A 21,272-nucleotide genomic window follows, 5' to 3' on the forward strand; every position below is an offset into this window, starting at 1 on the left:
CAGAACATCACGCGCCCAGTCCGGCGTATGTGCACGCACCGGCGCAGGCAAACAATGGCTATTCGCCAAACGCGGTGCTGCAACAGGCAGTAGGCGTGTCGCCTTGCATCTCGACGATTCTAGTCGATGAGAGCCTGTTGAAACAGACAGTTTCCAGTTTTCTCCACAGAATCCATAAAAACTCATCCAGTCGTATTTGTAAGAGCATTTAAAAATGTCTTACCAAGAAACTGGACTGAGGCACAGAAGATTAGATATGTAGTAGGCTTCACACAAGGCGACGCACTTTTGTGGGCCACAGACATGGCTGAACAGTGCGTCACCTACTAACAATTTGAACGGGCTTTCTTGGAGAAATATTGGTCTGCTGGGGTCCAAGAAAGACTGCGACGTGAGGTATTCAACCCACAACCGTTCAACCTCAAAAACGGCGGGTTGAGAAAGTACTTCGAAAAGTACTTGAATAAGTATTGGAACAATCCAATACCGCACGTAGATGTTCTCAAAATTCTGAAAAACAGACTACCCGCGAACTTACGCGAAAAATTGTTAACCATACCGGAGAACGACCTTTAATACTTTCTTTCCGTGCTTGACTCAATTGATCTAATATACGAAGAAGAGCCGAGCACAAGTAATCGGAATGAATATTCCGGAACCAATCAAAACAACGGTAACGGATATCATTTTAATGGCAGTGGACAAAACCCACACAGTTGGCATCCGTATGCGACAAGGCCAAATAATGGAACCTGGAATTACGGAAATCGGAGGAATTCGGCGCCACAGAGACGTGAAGACCGAAGCTATAGTACAGATTACGGTCCACGCCGGTATGGAAATGATAGAAATCACGTGAATGATTGGTCAGGCCCGCGTGATGAAAGGCGGCACACAAGTGAAAATTACAATAGTTACAGTAATAGGAATGACAGACCAAGGAGGAATAGCGACGGCCGGTCGCAAGAAAATGTTGCACGCAGCGGTCCGGAAACTAATTGGCGACAGAATAACCACTCAGTACACTTCGTAGAGGTAACGGACAGTACTGAAGCAACGCCGTTGTCTCCCCCGGTAAACAACAATCGGTCGCAATGAGCCCCACCGGCCGACCGATTTGACAACAGGGGGCACAAACAAGCACACATTACATCTTGAACAATTATTTTTAAGATATGATCAGGATGCGACCGTAGAAGATGATCTATGTGAAGAAGAGATGAAAGCACCGGACAAGGTAAGTGACCTCGTGCAGGCTGTAATAACAGCAAAGATAGGAACTATAATTACCAACGTAATTTTAGATACAGGCGCATCTACGAATATTATTTCTAACAGTTTATTTAAAGAAGTTTCGAAAGTATTAAAAGTACCAGTGTTGCCAACGGAAAATTGTAAAATCTTGACAGCTATAGGTAACAAGTCAAGAAGTATTAAGTGGCAGACGCAAATACCTGTTACCATTAGCGATGTCACGATAAACTGTACATTGTTAATCGTTGACAAGTTAATCGTCAATTGTATTTTAGGCATGGAAGTTTTCCGGCAGTATAAAGTGAACATCGACATAGGCAGTGGACTTTGCTATTTCCGAGTGGGCAGTCGTAGTGTGAAGGTCAATCTTGTAAAGTCAACAATAGATCGTAATGGCCAATTACAGAAACAAGCTGAAGTAAAATTAGTTTACCCACAAGTTTTATTGATAGATATTCCTTTCCCCGAACAATTAGACACGGAAATAATTAACGAACAGGCCGCCCACGAGAAGGTAGTGAAATCCACTTGTCTTTCAGAAACTCAACAAAATGAACTATCAGATCTTATTTATGAATACCGAGACATTTTTAGAAAACAGCCGACAATAATCAAAAAGTATGAATACAAAATGAAAGTCTACCCACATAAAACGTACTGCCATAAATCATATGCGATACCATGGGCAAAGAAGGAAGCGGTTCGCAAAGAAATAGATAGAATGGTTCTGTGGAAGGTGATAGAACCTTCGCATTCACCGTACTGCAGTCCCATCATAGCTGTCAGCAAACCTGACGGGTCAGTCAGATTAGTACTTGATGCGCGGGAAATTAATAAGATCATCGTACCAATACGTACTAGGCCGGTGAACTTAGATGAGCAATTGCTTAAATTTCATGGAGTGAAGTATTTAACATCCGTTGACATGAAGGCTTCGTATTGGCAAATAGCCCTACATAGTGATAGCAGAAAATATACTGCGTTCATTCATGCTGGCAGAAGCTATCAATTCCAAGTACTGCCATTTGGACTCAACGTGAGTGCTGGGGTGTTTATAGAGGCTTTAGATAGAGTATTGGGTCCAGAACTGATTAGCAAAGTGACGTTGTGTGTAGACGATCTCTTGATAGCCACGGAGACCTGGCAAGAGCATGTAGAATTGGTACACAAAGTGTTCCAAAAGTTCCGAGAATATGACGTCACAGCAAATTTTAAGAAGTCCGAATTCGGAAGGGATCGAATAAAATTTTTAGGCCACATTATTTCACCAGGCGGAATTTTACCAGATCCAAAAAAAAGCTTGATGCCATAAAATATTTCCCCTCACCACAAACACGTAAACAATTGAAAGCTTTTCTGGGGCTCACGTCTTTTTCGAAAAATTCGTGCCCAAACAGTTACTGAATAGTGATTCCCTACTCAACCTTTTAAGGAAAAACCACACATGGTTGTGGACAGAAAAATGTGAGGAAGATTTCGTAAAAATCAAATAGGCACTCATAAATGCACCCATTCTGAAGCATCCTAACATGAACTACAACTTTTGTTTGAGCACGGACGCCTCATGTCAGGGATTAGGCTCTTGTCTGTTCCAATTAGTAGATGATAATGGAAAACAGAAAGTAAACATAATTAGTTTTGCCAGTAGAACGTTAACGGAATGTGAAAGAGCCTATTCGGCAACTTAACTTTAAGCGTTAGCTGTAGTGTGGCTTTCCGCAAGTTTCAGTACTATCTCTGGGGAAGGCATACACGAGTGTTTTGTGACCATCAAGCACTATCGTTTTTACTCACATCCAAATTGTTGCACAAACGGATTGCGCGTTGGTGTTTATTCCTCCAGGAATTTGATTTCGAGATAGTTTATATCAAGGGTGAACAGAATGTAATTGCCGACGCATTATCGCGCTTGCCACAAGGTTTGAGCGAGTTCAATGAATTGATCGAACAGACTTCCGATTTTAGAGTTTTCTGATGCATGATGGCCCATTTCAACAATATTACAGAAAGATGTGTAAAGACATGGGCAAACTACAAAAGGAAGACAATAGATGGAGACAAGTTATGCAAAAACTGCAGGCAGATGACAATAGTACATTGAAACAATATTACACAATGTCAAACGATGTTCTTTTCTACAGGCGCTATCCACAATCCAACACCTGGTGTATCTGCATCCCGGAAGAATACATAGACAATTTGATAAGACACACACACAGTATGGGGACACTATGGGGTATCAAAATGTACAGCGAAAATATCAACGTATTGTTACTTCCCGAACCTCAGACGCAGGATTGAACAAATAATAAAAAAGTGTACAGTATATCAGAAGGTTAAACATCTTAATAGATCTTGTTTGGACGTATTACACCCTATCATTCCAACTAGACCAAGGGAACTAGTTTCCGTGAACGCAGCAGGACCATATCCACGAGCTAGGGGAGGAGTTAGATATGTGATCGCATTTTATGATGTCTTCACAAAGTACTTAAAAATGTATGCTATAAAAGCAGTACTGTCGGGATCAATAATCAAACGCATGATAGAAGACTACATACCACTAGTGGGAAAACCGAAAATTATATTAACTGATAATGCAACAAACTTCACTAGTAATAAATGGAAAACATTTCTCGAATCGCAAAACAAAACATATATTGGTATCCAAATTTCACCCAGAATCGAGCCCGGTTGAGAGAAATTTTAAAGAATTTAATCGCTTTATATGAACTTATATACCAAATAAACAGACAAAGTGGGTGGAATACATAGCCCCCTTTCAGCATATTGTAAATAATTCATCCTTCAACAGGATTTACACCTACAGAGTTAATGTTTCAAGGCACAGAACTTGACGAATGGGTTAAACCTTTACCTAAATTAGCCACAAAGGAAATAACACTAGACGAAAAGGTACGTCAAGCATTACTACAGATGGAAGAACAAGCAGAAATAAGGAAAAAACAATTCAACAAAAAGATAAGAAAGGTTACAGAATTTAACATTGGACAGGAAGTACTATTACGTACCCACCTAAAATCCTCTAAAATTAAGGCATTAAACAAAAAGTGGCAGTCGTTGTATGATGGCCCTTTCATTATAATAGACAAACCCCACCCACGATGTTATCTGTTAGGTAACACACGAACGGGCAAGATGAAAGGGTTATACCCCCACAAGCATATCAATGAAGTTTTTCATTAAAGGTTATATATAATTTTAGCAAAATTGAAATTATACAACCTTGGCTCACATAGTAAAATTGCTGTCATTAACCTAAGAAACTTGCGAACACAAAAAAAAAAAAAAAAAAAAAAGTAAGTCCGGTGTTCGTAGTTTAAGAAGTACATTGAAAAAGACAGTCAGTGAAAAACATGCATTAAACTAGAAAACATAACTGAAATTTCAGTTAAACATCGAAACTAGTAATCAACTGGGGGCCATATGCCAGCTGAACAATGCATAGTTAACCACATCTAATGGAACATGTGTTCCTGTGAGTCTTTAACACTATAAAATAAACCATACGGTACTTTTGTAGTCTAACTCAGTTATTTAAGAGAGAGGAACGAAGACAAATTAGCGCGAAGGTCAGAGTTTGTTCGCTTGAGACGAGCAACAAACCACGCGTCGAAGTTGCAATCCAACGCTCAGCTCATGAGCACGCGATAGCTGCATGTCAAGACGAGGTCATTGGCCGCGCTGTAGGCAGCGAGCCGGGGAGAAATCTTCCCCCTTGCCTGTCCGATCAGCTGAGTGTATACAAAGCGCGAAGGCGCATGCGCGGTCGAGTCCAGGCGTCACGTGACTATTACACGATGGTTGCTATCACGAATAATGTTCACCAACAATGCAGAGTTTTCCCCGCGCATACAGTCCAGTCGTGGTACATAAGCGCGCTTGCGCGGAACGTTTAAAAGTTTTGAGACCATGCTTACTATGAGACACAGAGATGAAAGCCATTCGAAAACAAGAAAGAAAATGGTACACAAGTCTTGTAAATAGTAGTTCAGAAAATTTAATTATAAGCTGGTACTACTAATAAAAGTGAACATACAAGTACATACTGGTCATGGACGGTATTGTAATATATTATACTGAGTAAAAATCTTAGCTTGTACAGAAGGAGAAAGAAAATAGAAAATAAATAAACAAATAATGCAGATATATAACCGGAAGAAAGGCTATGTACACGAGAACAAAAAACAATTACATATAGGGAAAAAGCAGCAAAGAGGAAAGCAAAGAGATAACGCATACATTTACATTACACAGTAGCTAGCTATTTTCAGAATGAACAACAAGGTAAACGTGTGAATTTTTGTGACTAAGGAAAAGAATGACAAGCTTTAAAATAGGAAAATAATAAACAGATCTATGCAGCGTGAGTAATGAACGGAATCGCTCTCAAAACAAATACCTAGGATTTATAGAGAGAGAAACACAACGTTAGGAAACACCTAAAGCACTCAGCAAACAACTTTGTAGAATATATAAGCTATACACGAGGGTACATGTACGAAAGCTAAAGTGTAAAGGAGGAAAATAGGGAATGTTGCGCATTAATGGACTGTAAGGCAGTTATGTATGTAAGAAGAAATATTTAGTTGTAAGTATTATTAGTATGAGGGGGACGATGCTCAGCACACCCTGAATTATTTTGGAATATTGAGGGAATGGTGCAGGGTACCGAAAAAGGGCCCCACCAGCAATGTGTATATTATAGTGGTAGATATTTTTTGTGTGTATAAACGTATGTATGAATGTGTGGAAGGCGGAAGAAGCTCTGTACATGTACGGAACCTAAACAACATAGAAGTGTTTAAGGAAAATTAAACTAAGACAACCTCTTATAAACATGTATACCTAACATCAAGAAATAACTTAATTAAAACCGTAAGACTCTACGATTTTACGAGGAAACACGAAAAACCTGATACAAAGTGCAACATTAGCGATGCTTCACTCATGTATGCACAAGGAAGGTATGAATTACTTTACCCACTTGAAACATGAAAGGATAAATCATGTTAAAATTATATCTTTCATACATATAACGATTTACAGTCACAAAGAATGAAAATGATATCGCCGCTGTACGAGAAACAGGTAAGTAGTGTGATGGACGACCTGTAAGCAAAGGAATCGTCTATAAAATAAACTATGAAAAAAAAAAGTCATACAGAATTTCATGCTGCACTGAAGCTATGAAAGTCGGATTATTCGTGTACATAGATTTTCATGACAACCGATGTATTAAAATGTCTGTATTTTTTCTCCCATGATAACACAAGACGCCTATAAGCGCACTTTAATTGAAGATGATACACGCACACAAGGGCGTGCCGCTATTATGAAACACTGTACATATTAATAGTAGCTACACCCTGAACATCAAGATTTTGTTTATATGTCCATGTTAAGGTATGAAGTTTTATTAGGGTTAATGATTTACAAGCACACCAGAATGTGCTTACGCCCAAAACACTGTACATACTAGGGTTATGCGGCATATAAATGATTATTTCGTGCATTTTCAGATTTTATACGTAAAAAACCGCAGCATACACGTAGTCGTTGCCACTACCCTAAGTAGAAGGTAGAAAATTCCCTTCCCAAGCTTCAGTGGAGCGGCTACAGGTGTATTCTCTGCATGCTGATGCATGTCGTTGCGTATGAAGAATACGTAGCGGAGGTAAACCTTAACTTATACTCGAGTTCAAGAAGGAAAACAAAGGACTTGTTCCTTCTAACAGATTAATGGAAAAGGCGTATGTGTGTGTCAGTAAAATCCAAGACGAAGAAGCCACTATGAGTGGTCAAAAAATTTTTCCATTTTAGTCGATAGTTTTTTCATGTAGTTAATGTAAACAATGTATTGTATGTATTATATGTTATTCCATTGTATGTGATGTACATTGTACTTCATACCAAGTCCCGTGACTTACAAATTCGTGAATAATTATGTACATTGACCAGAAGTATTGAGGAAAATGAATCTCGGTACAATAGGTAAAAGGGGTTAATGCGAAAAAAAAGTGTAGTGTAAAAGAAAGTTTCGATCGCAATACTCGCTGTAAGAGTGGTTTGGGTAGAAATTAAAATTGTGCAAAGCAGTGCTACGTTACAAGTGCCAGCGAGCCTAAACAAGTGACATCGAAAATTGAAGCTTGTATCGTCAAACGACCCATGGCGTCACAATAGGAAAGGACAATGCCAAACAAGTTTGACATGGTACGCTTCTTACCTGGAGTTGCATCGACGGGATCGCCCTCCGCCTCGCACATAGTGTGGTGTGTTCTGCGGGGCACATATTCCAGTGTACCTCGTCGTATCCAGTCTAAGTACTGGAAGGAACTACAAAAGCACACGGATGCTGAGGTTCGGAAGTCTCGACGGTACCCGCACGTCGGTGTATATTCAGTGCACGGGCGCGTGCATTCAACCAACTTCGCCCGCTAACGGACGACCAAACAATCAGGCGCGAGTATCACCCGCCCATATTCAACATTGGGCCTAGCGAACAAAGCTCGTCGCCTCAGAATAAATACAGAAGGCAATACAAGGACTTAATTTTCACCTCTGATGAGGAAGGAAACATTTGTAAATAACGTTGTATTCATTGTATATTTTATTGTACAAACTTTACCACATGATGTTTTCTTAGTATTGACCAAAACTTTGTATATTAGGATTAAGGTTTGTAAATATTAGCATAAGTATACCAAAAAACTGACGCACACTTAGTAATACCAAAGAATTCACAGTGCCATGAAAATGAGACAATAGAAATGAAGTTTGGAAATAAAAGACCCCCAAACCTATGAATTGCAAGGTCGACTACTGTATCCTGTCAACCAAATAAAATTTTCTACTGAGAGTATACAGTAGGGGGGCAGTTGTAATGACACATTCCGACGCAGAGACATACAATACCTTAAAGGCTGCGCCAAAGATTAAATTGAGAGGCATGTAGGTTATAATCTTTGTAATGTTCACATTGGATTCTCTTTTGTTTCATACTCCAAGAAGGAGCTAAGGGACACTTTCGATTGTTGCCTCGTGGAGGATGGACGTAATTTTTGGTGTGTGCAGAAAGGCAGCCATATTGTTAGTAATTATGGTTTGTGCGACGAGCTGAGCAAGTTTTATTGTCTTGTGAATAAAAAAATAGTGAGAAGTATCGAAGTGTTACGAAAATTATTTAAAGCAACGTAGCATTGTATTCCTTGGTTTCCACCGTCTTCGTGAAGTGAACCGATGCCGACTTAGGAAGATACACACGGTCAACAAAGAGAAGAGCTTCGATTGCGACTGATGAATTAATATTGTGGCAGAAGGACTAATTCTACGTCTAAGGTGAGAACTCTGATTAAATCAACAATGACGTAGAATTCAAAATGTAATTAATCGGAATGGTAAATTATATTACAGGCATATTTCACGCAGCACTGTATTTGTCCGCATTCAAGCCAGTCAATACAATCCGTAAAAAAGCCTTTAAAAAATTCTAAAGTTAAAAAACAATAAATTTTTTTGTTTATTTCGCCACAAAGTGTACCCGGAGCAATCTGTCGTGAGGTGTCAACCAACTCTTTCACCGTTCCCAGATATTCCCGTTGCTACCGTGAATGCCAGAAGGCTTTGGATCCTAAAAGAGTCCAGTAGCCTTCTGCCTCCAGTTCGTGATGGTTTTGTGTTACCAGGCAACATGAAGAGTACCTTCCTGACAGAAAATACGTGTCTCTTACGAACTATACTCTCTTAATAACAACTTCGCAAGACGTAGGTGCCAGTTGTGAAGTGATACTGTTAGTTTGTTAATGAATAAAAACAGTATTTCAATAGTTTTGAGTTTTATTTCGGTAACTAAGTCTTATTAGTTACTTCCAGTCCTCGCCCCACTTAACGCCCTCCCTCCTCACCCAGCTCAGATTCTGGTAACATTCTTCCTTCCTCTGATTTACTTTACATCGCCGTCTGGGCAGCCTAGTTCAGGACGTTCATGAGCACTTTAAGTTAGTCACTCTGTTGTTGGAAACACTGCACCACTGATCGCTTTAGTCATATGCGTTGCCGCAATTTAAGCACTCGCTGCAAGTACTCCAGTGACATAGGGAAACTTCATTTCGCTAATCCCTCCCTGCCTTTGACACATCTGGTGCGGCTTAGCATATACTTTCTGCAACTCACCTGTCCTGGATTTAATGTGTGGTTGCTTGCTGAGCCAGTCCCTGATGTGCTTTATGTCCTCGCCTCGCCTCCTGGGGTCCTCGTTCAGGTCCTGCTCAGCTCTCTTCTGAAGTTCGGGTGTCAAATCCATCTGCAACGGCAACACGAAAAGTATTTCATACGAGATAGACAAAAAGAACTCGGTGGCACAGTACCTTATTTAGTCAGTACTGTAGGCAGTTCATAGTGGATCTCTCACTTTACATAGCCTTTTTTTATTGCCAAAATGTTCATCTTCAGCGCTTTTACAACCTCCCACATACACAATGCGTCAAATATATATATGGTCCGTGATGATCACAGAAACTTTCAGAAACGTTGGAAAAGGATAAATGTGGTTATTTGCTCGATTATAGACGTTTAAATATTGCATTCTCATTAGCGGCGGGTTGCTTTTAACTCATATGAATGCCCAGCTTTTTGGAGGTTTTCATCCTTCAGCTAAAATGTCTGTTGTCATCGCTGACTGGGCCCCTGAGAACCAGGACTGTGACACGGGTAGGACGTGTGATTTGGCCCCAGATCCAGATATAAAAAACCAGTTTTAGTCATGATGAAGGTTTGAGATGGTTTAAACATAATTCGGGGAATATTGTAGATACACAAAAAATACTTATTGGGATGAAATAGAATAAATGTTCTTTCTTATTGAACGGTAAACGTATATTCACAACTGTAATGTGTACTGTGATACGAGAGGAATTCCAGCGACCTGACAGTCGTTGATGGCGTAATGGGTTGAAAAACGTGCGGTGGTACACACGTGTATCATCGAACAACTGTTAACAGAACTAAGTTCGATTCCGTGTTGGACGTCGTGTTTTCCTGTGTTACAGATCCTGTAAACATTCGAGGAAGCTACATAGACTGTGACACGCCATTGCACTGCCTTTAGAGAGCATGCGTCCCAGAAGGAATAGCGCGAAGTGTTCCGATGTAGAGCAGAAAGTTTACACACACTTTATCCTAATCGTTTGATGTGGTAGACGATTTCAACATAAACATTACTTATCAATAATACAGTGTCTGCAAATGCTACGTTTCCTATGAAAAGCCAGTGCTCATCATTCAAATTTTAGATGTTATTCTTTCAGCCTTTATCCTTACCACATAAACTAAGAACTACCGAAGTTTGTTATACGTAACAAAATATCTTATGTGAAAAAATTTGTTTACTTGATTTTAGGTTTTAAAATACGTAAGATTCTTTATCTGCGAAAGTCCGGAAAGAGACTTTCCAATTACAGACTGACACTGTCTCCAGTACCTATTTTTCCCGTGCACACTTCCTGCATTCATATTTCTGATTTCCACACACATTTTCGATCATTTACCATGGATCGCGGTATCTACAAACTTAAACACAATTTGTAAATATAATTGCAATATTAAATATAATTATGATGATTTCGTAGAAAACAGTTTGTAGCAAAACTGCTGAAGTGTCATTGCTAAGATAGTGCTCTAAATTTGACACTAGTTTTGCATTGAAACCCTTCCCATACTTATTACAGTATAGAGCTTCCTTCATCCCAGTGCAACTTCAGAACTACACGTTTCTGCATATGTCTTCATGAACAAAAATGTTTGACTAGTGCCCTCTATTATTTCAGAGAACTAGAAGTAGTTGTGACACGTTGTATAATGTACTTTTGCAGTCAAAAAACATTTGGAATGTAGTAAAAAAAAAGTCTTAAACTGTGTCTCTAATTTCCCACTGTGAGAATCTGGTGAATGACGGTGCAATGGTTAAGTATTTCGTTAAAGAATACAAGCACCATGACGTTTCTATGGAGGGGTGCCTGAAGTAATAGTAATAAATATTGGTTTGAAAAGTAGTGATGAAGACAGTAATCAGGAACCTAAGACCACACCCAAGGACCTTTATGATGTGTTTCAACCACAGCATTAAAGGCTGGTTGATTAGAGAAACTCTATTCAGGTGGATCTGTGAGATCATGTTGACGCATAGTTCATCTGGGAATTCTTAACACGAGACGGAGCTACACTCACTGAAAGAATAAAATATGTGCATAGCTTCAAAACCATTTGGAAATAAGCTTGGAATTTTAAACTCTGGGATCCTGTTGAAGAGGTCTAATGGATCCCAAGTAATGTGGCCAAACTTTGAACTGTGAACTGTTTTCAGATATATAATTTATTCCTGTAAATGTGTTGTGACATAATATTCGTTGATAAATAGCTTGCATGTCTCATCAATCTGATTGTTATCTTTGTATATTTTCATAGAAATCCAAGTGTTTTATCTAAAATCTTCAGGTTTTCATGTTAGACACTAGATTCTCAACAATGACAAAAATATTTATGTTTAAAAAATTTGAGTTCACGCCAATCCACTTCAAGATGTCAATGCGCAACAACTTTAGAAATACAGGGCTACAACTTTAGATTCATGACGTACGGTGTCAATTTTCACCAAGATATATTGAGCTATTTGATAAGCTTGTAATGTCCCCACAGCAAATACCCTCTACCACGCACCAATTAATGATTTTCAATCAAACCATTCACATTCATTCACTTTGGAAAAGTTATCTGATCTGATTTTCTAGTAATATATGCGGCGACAGCTCGTCGACGCCAAAGTATTTTCTAGTGCATTTATTCTTTGAAATAGCAGATATGCATATATGCATTCTCCATGGTTGTTAGAGGGGTAACTAGTACAGCTTCTGGAGTATCTGTTGAGGGATTGACGTGTTTCTGAGAGATACATATTCTGTTTTTCCTCTCGCTAAAGCGAGCCAATAAACATTCGTGCCGCTAGCGGTTTGTTTTGAAGAGAAAGATTGTAAAAGGAAAATAATTAAGGCGTGGAATCACCGGAGATCTGGACATGTAATGGAGATGGATTTAATACACGATTTCCTCCATAAATAAGGTTTGTGACTTTTGTTCTGGAGTGAATGAACGAAAGAGTTTTTTTTCCGAATCATTTGTTGATCACGTTGGCCCTGTAATTAGTGCGGAAGTTTCAGCTGTGTCGAAGAGAGCCTGCAATCACTGTGTGTGTGTGTGTGTGTGTGTGTGTGTGTGTGTGTGTGTGTGTGTGTGTGTAAAATCGTCCAAAAAGGCTTCGTACACATCTGGAATTCGCAATCTTTCGTAAAAGGAACAAATTGTCCGAACGATTGATTCTCACGACTGACTGCAGTGTTTAACAGTAATAATAAATGTAAAGATATCTTACAGCAAGCCAGCCACTGCTTACCAAGACGAAGGACTCCACCAAAGATTCTATTTGATGGATTCTTTTCATCACTATGTCACGTAATGAAATCTTATATTAAAAACTATACATAGATAAAGGAGAGAAAGAGAGAGCGAATGAAAAGAGAGATAACACTAATAATCCTCCATTAGTCTAAGTTTTCGCCTGTCTTATCATGGATCAGCCAAGAACTGGGAGGGCCTGTATAGACTTGTGTGTGAAGGTGAAGGGATCTTAAAGACAACAGATAGACGTCTATACAGACAAGACATTACACAGAGATAGCGGCTAGCTGCATTGATCATCTATTCTTAGATTAAAGAGACGGCAACTTATTATCCGAACATTAAAATGTTAAGAGCTCATTAAGTGTTTCACCTCACCGTTAATGGTAGTATATCGAGCTTCTTGTAACTTGTTTTTGTAGCCAATTGGTACCAACAACATTAGCCTACATTGATGATATTGCTCAACACTGAATATCTCACATAATCCAAAACCCCTCACCCTATACAACGCGTTCTAACTGACAAATTTAACTGAGTTTCAATAGCACTATTATTCAAGCGAGCAGCAGTTGGTTTTGCAGTGTCAATCTGAGCACCGCAAGGGGCATCAGACATGGAATATAAAGAAAGGCCAAAACACTGTCTCAGAATTTCCCATCGTTGTGGATTACAACTGAACAGGTTGTAAGGAAGCTGAATCATGCCGAAAAAAATTATCTGCTATATATGATAACTCTCTGCTGTATGTACTCCACGCAATGTTATGACAAGTACCCAGAGAAAAGTGTGGAAGAGGATTTCCCGAAGCAGGCGTGTCCAAGGTTATTTATAAGACCCTCTCTTATTACTTCCGTTATAACTTTGACCGCGTCATTCACTGATAGGAATTTTGTGTCTCGTAAGTATTGATCGAATTAAATGCCAAATGCAGCTCCTGTTTTCTGATTACAATCTACGAATTCTAAAATCCATTCACTCATTTCATATTTTTGAAATTCCGTATTCAAGTAAATTAACGCTGGATGAATGTTGTCTCTTCAACATGACACGAATTAGGACTTGTTGCATCGACAATAATTTAATGATATTGCGTGTCTGTTCCAAGATTGCTCTTTACATGATGGGCATAACTAGAAATAAATTCATTCTGAATATCACTTGATAGATATTGCACTTGTAAATGCATTCCAGTTTCAAAAGAACTGGTTCATAGTCACTTAACAGCTCCAATATTCCGATGAAATTTCCATTATTTGGACTCCAGTTCTGTGAGATGAAACTGAAGGCCAAGCTTCCTTGACCAAAAATTAATGTCACATCAGTAACATGAGTGTTCCCATGTAAGGTATATAAGATGGCTATTCTATGGATGAACAAAAGAACATTACCTCCAATTAAAAGCATCAGCATGGTCAATGTATCTCTTCTATATCATTTCATTTCTTCACTTGCAAAATTCGTCCAGGACAAGTGCATGCAAATAAATTGTGTGTTTACTCTTGAATTCAAAATAATTGCTGTGTATTTTGTGTAAAATCGCGCTGTGATGGAATCAGAAGTGCCTTATCTTTGAATGTTGTTGGCAATCTTGCTAAATTATTACGAAGTTTCATAGCTGTTTAAGTACACAATTGTTGGGGGTAATGTTTCGGTATGATTTCCAACGATATTTCAACAAAGCACATTTTCAACTGCGTCACTGCTTTAGGGTAGAACATCGGAAGAAAATACTATACATTCAATATTTAACTTTAAATATGATTGTATGCAGTTTCTTTGTAAGCAACACTAAAATGATGGAACGAAGTAAAAAGAAACAGCTAGTTTGGCTATGGTGGCGCAGGGCTAATGCTCTTATTTTTTAGATGATACAAAATTTAATTTACAATAGCAGTCCCTTATTTGCCAACTGAGCCTCCTGGTGTATCCAAACCCTTCAGAGACTTGCCACACCCCCCCCCCCCTTCCCCCTCAACTCCTGTGTCTAATTTACGATTTAATCATACGAACTGTCAACTAGATGTCTGCACGAACGTATCCTGTACTGAAGATGGCAGTCCGGTCAACGGACAACCTTACCAACGATGACGTCAGGGCACGCATGAAACGAGGCAGTGTTTGCTGGGTAGCCCCACGTCCAGAAACGCTCTGTATAGTGTCACAGACGGTGCAGTGTGGCACGGAGAAGATGCCTACCAAACACTCTGCGGTAGAGGGCCAGAGGACGGACGGACGGAAGGAAGGAAGGAAGGAAGGACGGACGGACGGACGGACGGACGGACGGACGGACAGATCGAAACTATATCCCGGACCTGGACAGAGCCGACCACTTGCGACTTCAGGAGGGAGGATCGTTACTTCGCTGTAAGGGTAGGACAGTACCGCCTTAGTACTGCATGGCAACTGGCATGCGAGCTCGCAGCATCCACTGGAATTTTTGCACCGAGGCAAACAGTGTGCAGAAGGCTTCAGCAAAGTGTCCTTTATTGTCTGATACCTGCTGTATATCTGCCTCCGACGCGTCTTCACAGAAGGAAACGCCTAGAGTGGAGTCGTCGACAGGCCACCTGGGCTGTCGAACAGTGGGCCAATATTTTCACTGATGAGACCCGATTTAGTGTGGAGTGTGACTTTCAATGAATTCGCATCTGGAGGTAACGTGGAACACGATTTCGGGATCAAAACCTAGGGGAAAGAGACCTATATCGAGGAGGGTCCCTAATGGTGTGGGCAGGGATAACGTCGACCACTAACCCCTCTCCATGAGAAATTGTGTGGGTGAATCGGCAAGGTTTAACTGCTGCCATGTATCCTGGCGAAGTCTTGGGACCTCCACTTGCGGGGGTTGCGGCCTGCTGTGGCCCACTGATGGACGATAATGCTCGACCTCAGAGTTTTCTTGGAAACTTAAGATACTGCACCCGTGGCGTGGCCTGCTCTCTCTTCCTATCTGAATCCCATGGAGCACGTCTGGGATGCACGGGGAGCGGGCTTTCATCACGACAGCCTCCACCAACCACTCTCCGAGACTGCGAGCAGCTGTACAGGAAGAATGGGCGTTATTGGCTCAACATGAGACTGATGACAATTGGCAGCATGCCCCGTCATTGTAAGGCTTGTAATGCTGGCAAAGATGGTCACACCCCATACTGAACACATTAACCGGTTGTCTGAATGTGTGTATTAAAATTCGTTAAGTTGGAAAAAATGAAGCTATTTGTCTACCGCTATCCATGTTGCAGTTGTTTATGTTGTCTTCTTTACATTCTTTCTACTTTATCCTCACTTGTTTATACTGTTTAGGGAAAATATAAACGCAAGATTGCAAAATTTCAGTTTGTTGCTTTAATTTTAGACACCAGTGTATATCTGTCCGTATGTACTATTATCAATCCAAATCCGATTTCACGATCTCCATCTCGCCACGTCGTAACGCAGTTTTAATTCATCTATTTCTCCAGGTCTTTTCCAAATTCTTTTTCTTGTTTTTGAACATTGTATTCGTCATTACTAGCTGAAATTTATTACGGAAATTAATCTCTTTTCCGTCATTGCTACTAAAAGAAAGACCATGTACCGCATGTCTTCTACTGCTCCCCTACTACAACCTTTCACTCACATGAAAATTGCAGCAAATATTGAACTATCCATTCTATGTCCCCATATGATTTCTGTAATTCCCAATATTCTGCCTGTGACGTCGGGATGTACGTCTGAACTATTGTCGTTGGCGTTGGTTTGATGTCTGTTCTGATTGGAATAATCCCATCACTGAATTGTTCACAGTTACTCGCTCTCAGACTGACGTTGCAATTCATAATTAATCTAACCTTTGTACCATTTTTCGCTTCACTTGATACTGCCACATGACAAATCATTTTGTTTCCAGTTCATTACACTGACTCTCGCCATTTCAGGCTGCCCCTTTACATTTCCCTTGTTAGATTCATATCTCGTTCAGACCTCTGCCATTCAGCTTTCCAACTGTTACAATAATTACGCTTTCGTCGGTTATTCAGTGTGTTTCTCGTGGTTACCTCTTCCTTGGCAATAGCCTCCCAGATATCCGAATGGAGGACTAAGTGAGACTCGTTTGGCAATGAAGATGGACAGTTTTCCCATTACACATGTTCTGCGGATGAACAATACGTGTCTTTAACGAAGTCGTTTCTAGTATCTTCTATTCCTCATATCGTTTATCAGTGCTGAATCGTTTGCCTTTCAGGGACAGTTACCCATCTCAGGAGCAAGTGCTTGCCGTGAAACTCCTGTCCTCTCGTCCACCCTCTTTTACGAGGTCGTTGGCGTGGGTGACTCACTACCCCGGGAATCTTCGGCAGTCATTGCAGACTATATCTACTCGCAATTGAAGAAGTTTGGCTGGAACGTGACCGGGACTAGCTTTATAATGAAAGATAAGATGCTTCTCTGCACCACATTTTATGGCTATTATTAAAACGGTAGGCACCTGGGCTGTGTTGTGTACCGCGAATAACAGTGTTTCATACTAATAGTAGCTGCATAATAACCTGTATCAGAGCTGTACCATGGCGTTTGTAAGTCACCGAGGCGCACGGAACTAAATGCTGACATCTATAAAGGAGTGGTGCATATCAGAGTGATTTGGAGATCTATGTCTGTGAGTGGAACATCCAAACGACAAGCTCATTGTGAGAAATCAGAACAATTGTAAATGTCAAATTACGTACACAGTATACTGATCTAACATTACAGCCGATGGGAACCTTGTGATATCAAACGTTGCTGATATTTCAGTCTGCGGCTTTATTTGCATCTGGAGTGCATAAAATGAAGCGTCTGGATTGCGATGAGTTGTTCTTAGGACGGACTAAACACGTAGCCACATGTATTAAAACGCACTTAAACCTCGTGAAGCTCAGGATCATACTGCAGCAGCAACATACCGAGAGAGTTCGAAATTTAAGCACGTCACTCAAAAAAAGCAAAGAAGCTGCTCTTTGAATGGGACGAGTATCAGATGCGTAGCTTTCTGTTAACTTAGTCGTCATTTTCTCCAGGTGACTGGTTTGATGCAGCTCTCCATGTTAATCTAGTAGTAGAGGTTTTGTTAATCAGTGGACCACTTTTACAGTGATAAGAGATACGGGGTACCTGTTAACATCGTGTCGCATCTCCACTTTTCCGGTGTAGTGCAGCAACTCGACGTGGCATAGACACTACAAGTCCCTGGAAGTCCCCTGCAGAAATATTGAGCCATACTGACTATAGGCGCCCGTAATTGCGGAAGTGCTGCCGGTGCAGGATTTCGTGGGCAAATGAACCTCTCGATTGTGTCCCATAAATGTTCTATGAGACGTATCTCGGGTGATTTGGGTGACCGAATCATTCGCTCGAATTGTCCAGAATGTTCTTCAAATCAATCGCAAACAATTGTGGCCCGCTGATATGGCACGTTGTCATACATAAAATTCCATCGTTGTTTGGGAACATTAAGTACATGAATGGCTCAGGTGGTCTACAGGTAGCGGAACACAACCACTTCCAGTCAATTATCTGTCCAGTTTGACCAGAGGACCCAGTCCACTGCAATTAAACACTCCGCATACCATTATGGCGCCCAGACAAACTTCCATAGTTCCTTGTTGACAAGTCGGGTCCATGGTTTCGTGGGGCCTGCACCACACTAACCCAACGATCAGCTCTTACCTCCTGCAATTGGGACTATTCTACCGAGGCCACGGATTTTCAGTCGCCAAAGGTCCAAACGGTATGGTCACACGAGTCCAGGAGTGGTGCTGCAGGCGGTGTTGTGCCGTTATCAAAGGTATTCGCGACGGCCGTCTGCTATCTTAGCTAATTAAAGCTAAATTTCGCCGCATTATCCAAACGGATACGTTCGTCGTACGTCACACGTTGATTTCTGCTCTTATTTCACGCAGTGTTACCTGTCTGAGCACTGAGAACTCTACGCAAACGCCGCTGATGTCAGTCTTCAAGTGAAGACTGTCACTGCATTGTCCGTGCAGAGGGGTAATGCCTGAAGTTTGGTATTCTTGGCAGACTCTTGGCACTGTTGACCTCTGAATACTGAATTTATAACAATATTTGTTCATAGTTCATTTAAATTTTTATTATTTCTTGTTTTAAAGTTTTCGCATATTGATACTATATTTTCCGTATAAGAAAAGTAAAGTGTACTATACTGGAGACTTAAGTTCTTTGTATTGTATTGTATGTGAATAATGTATGTAAAATACCATGTTAATTGTCTATTACGCCAAACAATTTTCTGTTGACCTTCTGTATTTAAAAATATTCGTGTCTACAAATTGTTCGTGTTATTGTAAATTTGGCAATTTAAGAAATGGTCACGCCTAGCAACAATATAAGAAATAGGTGCTACGTAAATGCCAGTGATCTTTTGTTTCAAAAGAAAGTGGCTCTGGGGAGTGGAAAAAGTGGCAAGGGCGAACTGGCGCTCTACCTAGAGCAAGCGCGGGAAGTAAGACAGTCTGTAGGCAGCAGTGATTGAGGCAAACCTTTGTAGAGCAGGAGAAGCTTTTCCTACAAATTAGCACAAAATGCCTCGGATGGAGACTGCAAACTGCTTAAGGCATAGCTGCGAGTTGTTGAGTTACTGTACGTGGAATTGAACGACATCAAGACGAGAAATTGAGCCCATACAGCAAGAGACTTTCAGGCCGTACTGTGGCTACTGTAGCCGCCATAATTGTTCGCCACACCCAAGCCTATAGCCACCAGATAAGACTTTTTATATTACTATACTTTTGTACAGCGTGAACCATTAATTTAAACTCCGTTTAAATAATCATTCTTTAACTTTAAAGAAAGTAGTTCACCCTGTCATTCATCCTAATCTTACACCTATATAGCGTTCCTTCCTGGTGTTTGCTGACTCAGGGTATCCTAATTTACAGACTTAGTGTCAAGTTAATATAAAATTGAAAACCGTTTTGTGTTTTCTCGACTATGTCAGAGTGTTATAGTAAAAGTTTGCTTACGTAAAATTGAATCAGAGTGTAGCCAAGTTAACAGAACCTGGTAAATGACTATACAGAGTTAGTTCAAAGAACAGCTTTAGAAAGTAAATTCCAGTAAGAAAGAGGTTTTCTTGAAGTGAAATGATTAGTATAAAAATGCGTGCTTTACTACCTACGTATTTTAGTATTTAAGTTTATTATAGAAAATGATTGTATGTTCCCCAGAACAAATTTTTTTTTTTAGCTTCCCTGAAGTTATCTACTGGGCTTTTTCTCCTTTTTAAAACGTAATGTATAAGGGTGTGGTATCTGCTTTTCCAATACTTAACTGTTTCATTGCCTGGATAGGCTGGTGACCATTAGTACATATTTGAACCTCTAAATGAACTTTGACCTTAGTTGTCCTAGTTTCAGTATACTTGTCTTACTGCATTTCTGTTTAACTGCTGGGTAAAATCTCAGGAAAAGAATGAAATAGTCTGATTTACTTACCCATTAAACACATCAAACAGTCAAATCCTGTAAAAAGGGTAACTATTGATTGGCTTTTCCCACTAACAAATGTCCTTCCATAGTGTATATTATTTGGAAACTAAATTTTTGTAAGAGGGTTATACGTGGCTTTTCCCGTAACACGACTTTTGTTCTGTTGGGGTATAGTATACGTGACAACATAGACAAAGGTTTTTCTGTTATTTAGATAAAAGCATACTAAATTACAATAGTATGGGGGTAGGGTTATAAATTCCCGAAGATTTCCAAAATGGAATGTCCCATGCGTTTAGCTCGAACTACCATTCCGCGTTCAATGTCTTCCCGTCGTGTGGCCGTAATCACGTTGGACACCTTTTCACACGAATCTGCTAAGTGACAGCTCTGCTTTTTTTTCTTTATTGATTTTCAATTCCCCCCCGAAGGGGGCGGGCTGGCAGCAGCTTACTACGCTGCTCTACAGCCTACAGACTTTTTAAAAAGTCTGAAGAAAGAAACAAGGAAAACAGGCGATAAAATGGTGATTTAAAGTGTAAAATGGCGTAAAAATGCGGAAAGTTAAAACAGAAAGCAAAAGGGGTTGGCAATGTTGATAAAATACACAGGAATCAGACAAGTAACATAGTAGACAGACAATTAAAAAACATGGCGACAGTGGTTTCTGTTCGCAAGAGAGAAACAAGCACAGCCAGCGACAGTATGATGGCTGTTCGCTACACTTCCCAAAAGACACAACACGGAACACTCACTGGAAAAACACACCGTAAAACACTGCACGAAAATGGCGGCACAAATATGGCACTCCCGATCCAAAGGCTGATGGAGGGGGGGGGGGGGGGGGGAAACCAGGAGGAGGGGGAAAAACAAGGAGGGAGGAGAGGCAAAAAAGGAAAAGGGGGGACAGCTCTGCCAGTCGACTGCGCTTTTATATCTTAGGTACGCGACGCTACTGCCGTATATCTCTCTCTCTCTCTCTCTCTCTCTCTCTCTCTCTCTCTCTCTCTGCCTCCCCCCATGACTTCGCCATGTTACTTGCCGTTGTATTAGAGTTTAAGACCAAAAAGAAAT

At 40.3% G+C, this 21,272-nt stretch overlaps 1 protein-coding gene across 1 annotated transcript in view; it reads right to left on the reverse strand.

The window, feature by feature from the left end:
* Positions 1-21,272, reverse strand: part of LOC126418754 (alpha-tocopherol transfer protein-like) — a 176,092-nt gene that overhangs the window by 136,583 nt on the left and 18,237 nt on the right. Inside the window, exon 2 of the mRNA XM_050085679.1 lies at positions 9,451-9,580. Within this exon, the coding sequence (XP_049941636.1) occupies positions 9,451-9,580 (130 nt within the window). The remainder of the gene's footprint in view (positions 1-9,450; positions 9,581-21,272) is intronic.

The sequence above is a fragment of the Schistocerca serialis genome, chromosome 9, assembly GCF_023864345.2.
Source record: "Schistocerca serialis cubense isolate TAMUIC-IGC-003099 chromosome 9, iqSchSeri2.2, whole genome shotgun sequence".
NCBI lineage: Eukaryota > Metazoa > Arthropoda > Insecta > Orthoptera > Acrididae > Schistocerca > Schistocerca serialis.